Raw genomic sequence first — 7796 nt, forward strand, 5'->3', positions numbered from 1 at the left:
TTAAAAAATATACAAATAGAAACCTAAGAACAATAAAAGCTAGTAACATTTAAAACAGTCACAGACCAAAAGGAAAATTAGTTTAAAAAAAATTAAGCACTCACAGCACAGACTAAATAAAACTTAAATTTAAATGAGATTTAATCTGTGGCCACAAATATATGTATATAATATACATATTATGTATAACTGTCTGTGGCTCTACTCAACCGCGAATGCCGAATACTATAGTTATGTTAATATTTAAAGTGAATTAAGTGAGTCAATTCATCAAGAAGAGTTGAAATTACCATTTAACACAGACCATAGAGTAATTCTGTAACAACTGTGAATAAGTGTGTAAGTCGATTTCAGTGATTTTACAGGGGAGTGATTTTTAACTCACCAGCTGCCATTAATCAGCATGTAATAATCAGGAACTCACATCTCTCTCTAGATTTTCTTGTAGGTCCAACGAGTTAGACATTTATTCAAGGTGTGCTAGGCGCTTCGGACTACATCCTAGCGTACTAAGTCAATTTTTACCAAAATTCGACTTGCACACTTGTTACAGAATTACTCTATAACACTGGCTATGCATATAAATATTCAATATTCTATATCAATATATCATAAAAACTAAAAAGTGACTATATTCTAAGTATAGGTGTCTAATTCTTATCAATAATTAGAACAATCGATTATTTTAACTTTTAAAAGTTCTATAAAATCGAATGTCGATATGTACTAAAAAAAAAAAAAATTTAATATTTCTCTACCGCGGTTTTCTACAGAAAAATACAATTATTTATTTGTTGTCATTAAAATTAATTATCTAATTTTACCTACTTAAATTTTAATTTTTCATACTACACACCAATTTAGGGGTTCCAGTAAAAATCGATAGTTTGGTTTCAAATTATTTTTCGCTACATAACCTAACATGCACCGAACCGAAATTTAATAGCCACTACTGCAAAACTGTAAGTTACGGTTCGATGTTTAAAAATTAAAATTCTTGTGTACAATACGAATCTGATCTGAATTTAATAGCAATTTCAAAACAATATCAAACATTGAGTTGTCATTTAAAAATGGAAGGTTCTGACGCCGCTGTTTCTAAGAAGTACGTATGTCCCTGTCTATGATATTTGATAATAACAATTTCAAAAAGAAACTATTCTTCGGCGGCAGTCAGCAACAATACCAAAAAATTATTTACTTACAAAAATTGAGAACTGATCTTTTTTCAATCAATTTTTCTTTATAACATTTTTGACTGAGTTTAAAAACTTGATTGCATCAAATGTAAGTTTTACAAATTATAATATACCATTAGACGTAGAAATTCTTTCACACAATGAGTATATTAGTGAGCCGGTGCACTTTGCGCCCTTTAATTTCTTCAAGGTTCATACATATGTCTTACTTGGCTCAAAGGTATAGTAACAGTTCACACAAACACTGGTATCGGAGTGAATGTTACTCAATGTTTTTAAGATAATCGATGTAAAAAAAAAGGAAATAACGTAATGCAATCGAATTAGCAGGGATTTTTCACTGTTGTAATGCTACAGAGTTTTGTTAATAGTATTTAGATTAATTATAAATAATACATTGTTATTATTAATATACAAAAAAAAAAGCACCTAAAAAATGGTACTTTGATATCTTAAAATAAATATAATATTATTTATGATTTTATTCAGTCGGTAGGTATATTGTAATATGAATGCATAACAAATTATTAATCAGTATACTGTTATACAAAATGTTCACGTTCACTCTGGATCCAGCTACTGTTTGTTGTCAGTATTTGTAATAAATGCTAATAAATAATATTTTTTTCAGTGAGCTTAAAAGACGATTGAAAGCTGAACAAAAAGCCAAGGAAAAATTAGAAAAAGAAGCTACTGCTCAAAGTAAACAGCCGACAACTAAGAAAGTTGATGATTTGTCTGCGGCTACTAAAGCTTTAGATATCAGTCCAAATGTTAGTATATATATTATTTTAGACACAAAGTACAAATTTATTAAAGAGCTTAACAATTTTCAGGAATTCTTTAGCTTGCGTTTACAAGCCATTGCTCAGATGAAAAAGGACGGAGAGGAACCTTACCCACATAAGTTTAATGTAACTTTATCTTTAGAAAATTTTATAAATGAGTTTCAGTCATTAAATGAAAGTCAGATTTTGCATGATAAAGAATTCAGTGTTGCAGGTATAATTAGATATTGTGTAATTAAAAGTAGTAATTTATAACAGTAATACTTATAATAGAAATTTAATATTCATAGAACTATTCTACATAAGTATTTGAAATAATTTCAGGACGAGTACATGCGATTCGTGAATCTGGTCCAAAACTAATATTTTATGATTTGCGTGGTGAAGGTGTAAAAATTCAAGTGATGGCCAACGCAAAACAATATTCTTCTGAAGACAGTTTTATTGCAGACACGTCTAAAATACGACGTGGTGACATAATTGGTGTCACCGGTAGTCCTGGCAAAACTAAAAAGGGCGAATTGTCCATTTTTCCCAAACACATTAAATTATTAACTCCTTGCTTACACATGTTGCCTCATTTACATTATGGTCTCAAAGACAAAGAAACTAGATACAGGCAAAGATATTTAGACTTGATCATCAACGAAAATGTGCGTAACAAGTTCATAGTTAGGGCTAAAATTATCTCGTACGTTCGGCGTTTCTTAGACAATTTAGGTTTTCTCGAAATCGAAACTCCAATGATGAACATGATTGCCGGTGGTGCTACAGCAAAACCTTTCATTACCCACCATAATGATTTGAATATGGATTTGTTCATGAGAGTCGCGCCAGAACTTTACCACAAAGTAAAATATTTAATGTTAATAATGTAAGCGAATACTAAATGATTTTGGATTTTCAGTACTAAGTATTTTTAATATTATATTTAAGTAATAATTTAAGCTGTCCTATAATTAACTGCTAAATCATTTTAGTTATGTTCCAGAACTGTTTTGTATTCAGCGCTTAATAAATTAGTATATAATTATTTTTACTTAATATTATTTTTTCCGACAGATGCTTGTTGTCGGGGGTATCGATCGTGTATATGAAATTGGTCGTCAGTTCAGAAACGAAGCAATCGATTTAACTCATAACCCTGAATTTACTACATGCGAGTTTTATATGGCGTACGCAGATTATAATGATCTTATGAAAATCACAGAAGATCTTTTGTCTGGTACGTAGTAACATTATAAATTACTTTCAGTATAAAAAAAAACATTTATATATATATACATTATCATCTAGGCCTTGTAAAAAGTATATATGGATCTTACAAAATAAAGTATCATCCTGACGGTGTGGACTCCAATACTGAACCTGTTGAAGTAGATTTCACTCCACCATTCAAGAGGATGTACATGTTTCCCGCTTTAGAAGAAGTATTATCAGTAAAACTACCTGACCCGACACGACTGTCAACACCTGAAGCAAACAAGTTACTTGATGAATTGTGTTTAAAGCACGATGTAGATTGTCCTCCACCAAGGACTTCGTCTAGACTGCTCGACAAAGTAAAATATTTTAACTTTTGTTTAGTATGTTTTATACAATTTTAAACTTTTGCAGCTTGTGGGAGAGTTTCTTGAAGAAACTTGTATTAATCCTACGTTTATATGCGATCATCCTCAAGTGATGTCACCATTAGCCAAATGGCACCGAGCTACTCCTGGTCTAACTGAAAGATTTGAATTGTTTGTTATGAAAAAAGAAGTTTGTAATGCATATACAGAATTGAATGATCCTATGATTCAAAGAGAACGATTCGAGCAACAAGCAAAGGTAATTTTGTCATACTAAAATTTTGACAATTTAACATTTGTACCATTTTATTTTTGTTCTCAACTAATTAACAGAAAATTTAATTTTAGGATAAAGCTGCCGGAGATGACGAAGCTCAGTTGATAGATGAAAACTTCTGTACATCATTAGAGTATGGTCTGCCTCCAACGGCTGGATGGGGTCTAGGAATTGATCGACTTACTATGTTTTTAACTGACTCAAATAATATTAAAGTATGTTTATTAAGTTTTTAATTATCTGAGTACTCGTACTATTTTATTATTTATTTTTTTTTTTTAGGAAGTACTGTTCTTCCCAGCCATGAAGCCAGATGATCCCAATAAACACAAAGAAGAAAAGATTGAAGAAGAAGAAAAACCCAAAGTCTAAAAATTGTAATATTTTAATACGATTATAATAAATTATAAAAAGAAAAAAATTCAATTTAATATATCTGTATATGTATGTTTACTATATAATGTATGGATCATAACATGAGCCGATACCAATTTTCCCGATTTCCGAAAACATAAGCCAATACTAATAAAAACATTTATCAGCCATTTAAATGCGATATGAATCATATGGTCTTTTTGAAACAAAACTAACCGTACACCTGTTTTGTTTTTACAAACTGGTTTGCAAATTGACAGCCGAGCTGTTAATGGCCAGCTTAGAACATCCATAGCTCTATTAAGAAATAGGTCAATGAGAATATCGTAAAGGAATAATTACGATTTAAGATAGCACCACTTTTTCCGAATTGTATGCGTTACTACACAAAGGATCATTTTTTCCAACGATAAGTTTTTTATCAGAACTTTTTAACTTTACATTTCTATCTTAACTTAAACCTGTAACCTACTCTTAGACTGTAGCCTGCTAACCTAGGATATCTTTAGTATAGCAGAGCAAAGCGACAGCGCCGATCGAGAGAGCACAGATTAGATTGAGTGCCGAGTGCCCAACGCTCGGGCGCCAGTGGGCCCGCGGTGACCTGCCGTCCTTATCAGTTTGAATTCCGCCAACTGATGAGAAACTCGTCAGAAACGTTGGTAATTTGGCAAAAGTGGTAGCAACCAGCTATGTTATAATACTTGATAACAATAATCACTGTAACCACAAGGTAACATCGTGGTCCATCGTGATGTTACAATGATAATAAATTAATTGATATTAAAATTCAAGTGATAAATCTTCAATTCTCGGTACATACTACATTTATCATTTTAGTATTTAACGTTATTGATTATATTTCTACTACTAAGTTAAATGTTGTCTGAAATACTTGACATTCTTTAGTTTTTGCTTTCCGTTTTATTGCGGTAAATTTATAATTTAAGTTTAACAGTAGTCCTAATTAGAATATCAACTAAATATTTTTAATTTTGTTTAGTCTCATATTATCAGTATTCAAATTGGACTACTGATGTACATGAATCAATTGTCTACTGCTGTAAAATTAACTAATTTGACTTTCTGAAGAGCTGGTAACTGGCAACGTTTAACAACTAAATTATTTACCTTTTTTATAAATAATTGAAGTAATTTTCTTAAGTTTAGAAGAGAAGAATGCAGTGAGGATGTCGAACAATAAAATATCATTGTACAAGTTCAAACCTTTTCATTTCACAGTATTAAAAAAAAACCATGATCCATTGCTTCGACCGTTAGCAAGAAGCGGACATCGTGTAGTGTGCAACGATGCTTATTTATTTTCCTATGGCGGGTTTAATCCGGCAACAAGTGTAAGGGTACAGTATAATATATTTTTATTTGCCACATAATACCAATCAATATGTATAATACATACATTATATTTTATGTCATCTTAAAAATTAAATTGAAAATAATAGGCATCAGTGACTCTTCACTTCTAAACTATCAATTTGATATTCTCCCATCAAGCAAGGTTTACATAAAACATAAGTACTCCTCTTTTTTCTGCTTACTGAAATTCTGGGCCATAAGAATGGTATACTAATACTAATAATAATAATATAGAATTATTTACAGGATGCTACCGGTACAAGATTGTCATCAGCCATGCGAGAACTTTGGAAGTATTGTTTTGATTTAGGCGAATGGAAAAGAATATCCTGCAAAAACGTACCTCAAGAATTGGCATCTAGTTCTGTTACATTATCTGGAAATATTATTATTATATATGGTGGTACGGGAGTTCCTTTTGGAGCATTCTGCAGTAACCGAATGTACCTAGGTAAAAAAGTTAAACGATCAATAAGCAATAAAAAAATATCTAATTATATTAATTGAAACTATTAGGAAATTTGGCTAATGAATTTAAGGAAATTGGGATGGAATTTGAAGAATTGCAAGTATCTGGTGAAGTTCCTATGCCACTTTATGGACAAGGTGTTGTAATGGATAGCAAGTATATTTATTCAATTGGCGGCACATCAGGCTACGAGTATGAAATGGATGTTCACCGTCTTGATCTTAGTACTAAAAAGTGGGAATTACTACATAAATCGCGAGGATTGGTTCATGAACCAGAACCCAGATATCGACATGAAGTGGTATTTTACAAAGGACGAATTTATATATTCGGAGGCGGACGTGGAGGTTCATTAAACATCTACTATGGATTTTCGGTTAGTATTAAGAGGACGTCGCACCGGTGATTTTCAGTGGTAAAAACATGGTTACGCCAACTGAAAATAACTCGCTTAATTTTGGTTTTAGAGTAAAAGCACCCATTATAAAATTAAAAGAGAACAATATTCTGGAGAGCACCACAGTGCGTTTCAAAAAAAATTCATTTTTTGAAAAGTCTTTTACAAATGTTATAATAGTCGTTATTTCCAAACTTGGAATAATGAAAAAAACGCACCGTGGTGCCCTCCGGAATATTGTTCTCTTTTAATTTTATAATGGGTGCTTTTACCATAAAAACAAAATTAAGTGAGTTATTTTTGGTCTGCTTAAACATGTAGAGATGGAAAAACATTTTTAAATCACTTTCAAGGATGCTGTGATAGTCCTAGTTATTGAACTAATAATTACACATCACAATTTAACCTTTAAATTAAGATTTTGTAAAAAAGTGCCTATACTTTACTCCATAAAAATGAGCGGTGCGACGCCCTCTTAACGAAAATGAAATATGCTCAATTTGGCGACTACTTACTTATGTTATATTTATTCATATTTTTATTTTGACTAGAAAATTCATGTTTTTGATGTAACTACCAAGGAATGGGAATTCCTCCCTGCGAAACATGACCATAGAGTGCCTCGACCAGGATATCCAGATAACCGAAGCTGCCATAGTTGTGTTCAGTGTCCAGACAAAAAAAATTTAGTTTATATATGTGGTGGTTTTGATGGTTTCCGTTCATTCAGAGATGTCTGGCGGTTTAATTTAGATACTCTCCAATGGGAAAAATTAACCAGGTGTACAATGCCTAAACCCGTGTATTTTCATTCTACTGCAGTTACGCCTTCTGGTCGTATGTGCTGTTATGGAGGTATAGTGTCCGACCAAGCAGATGGCAGTGGTGGCCGTTCAAATGACATCACTAGTGCCTGGATTACTATACCCAAGTTAAGAGTGATTTGTTGGGAGGCGATGATATTCTATTTTAAAGAGCAAATGTTCGAAACCAGTGATCACGATTTAAAACAGATTGGTCTACCACAAGAATTTTATGAAAGGATAATTGACGGAAGGAGAAATCATAGTCTAGCGACCACATGAGACATTTTTTTTTTTATATAACAAACAAATGTAATGTTTTAATTACTATTAAATTCTAAAAAAAAAAAATTAATTGGTTTTTAATTAAATTAATAAGAGGGACAAATATTTCTGCTGACATTGCTGCCAATGTTTTTGTATAAATTTTTGAATTTGTTAATATATTTAAGTGATATAATTTAAAAGTAATAAAATGACTAATTGTTATTTTGTTAAAAAATAATACAAATATACATTTTCATTAGCATAATATACTAT

General features: G+C 31.4%; 2 protein-coding genes across 8 annotated transcripts; both read left to right on the forward strand.

The window, feature by feature from the left end:
* The first annotated feature begins 838 nt into the window (after nucleotides 1-838).
* LOC126836172 (lysine--tRNA ligase) lies at nucleotides 839-4268 on the forward strand. 2 transcript variants are annotated; one of them, XM_050569351.1, is made up of 9 exons: nucleotides 839-1105; nucleotides 1831-1972; nucleotides 2036-2201; nucleotides 2312-2838; nucleotides 3050-3212; nucleotides 3284-3549; nucleotides 3605-3817; nucleotides 3907-4050; nucleotides 4118-4268. In XM_050569351.1, the coding sequence occupies exons 1-9, from the start codon at nucleotides 1074-1076 to the stop codon at nucleotides 4205-4207; spliced, it is 1743 nt and encodes a 580-aa protein (XP_050425308.1). In that variant the 5' UTR covers nucleotides 839-1073; the 3' UTR covers nucleotides 4208-4268. The 2 variants fall into 2 exon arrangements, with proteins under 2 accessions (XP_050425308.1, XP_050425307.1); XM_050569350.1 differs by lacking the exon at nucleotides 839-1105 and adding an exon at nucleotides 1145-1419.
* Nucleotides 4269-5012: 744 nt separating this feature from the next.
* LOC126836173 (kelch domain-containing protein 10-like) lies at nucleotides 5013-7788 on the forward strand. Of its 6 annotated transcripts, none has more exons than XM_050569353.1 (6): nucleotides 5013-5142; nucleotides 5214-5307; nucleotides 5376-5571; nucleotides 5822-6038; nucleotides 6104-6432; nucleotides 7005-7788. In XM_050569353.1, exons 3-6 carry the CDS (start codon nucleotides 5401-5403, stop codon nucleotides 7536-7538), a joined length of 1251 nt encoding a protein of 416 aa, XP_050425310.1. In that variant the 5' UTR covers nucleotides 5013-5142; nucleotides 5214-5307; nucleotides 5376-5400; the 3' UTR covers nucleotides 7539-7788. The 6 variants fall into 6 exon arrangements, with proteins under 6 accessions (XP_050425310.1, XP_050425309.1, XP_050425313.1 ...); XM_050569352.1 differs by having other exon boundaries at nucleotides 5381-5571; XM_050569356.1 differs by having other exon boundaries at nucleotides 5381-5571; nucleotides 5834-6038.
* Nucleotides 7789-7796: the final 8 nt, after the last annotated feature.

The sequence above is a fragment of the Adelges cooleyi genome, unplaced genomic scaffold (genome assembly GCF_023614345.1).
Source record: "Adelges cooleyi isolate 19-005CV unplaced genomic scaffold, UGA_ACOO_1.1 ACOO_flye_CR_arks_rails_tigmint_CR_PRNA_23, whole genome shotgun sequence".
In the NCBI taxonomy this organism is placed as follows: domain Eukaryota; kingdom Metazoa; phylum Arthropoda; class Insecta; order Hemiptera; family Adelgidae; genus Adelges; species Adelges cooleyi.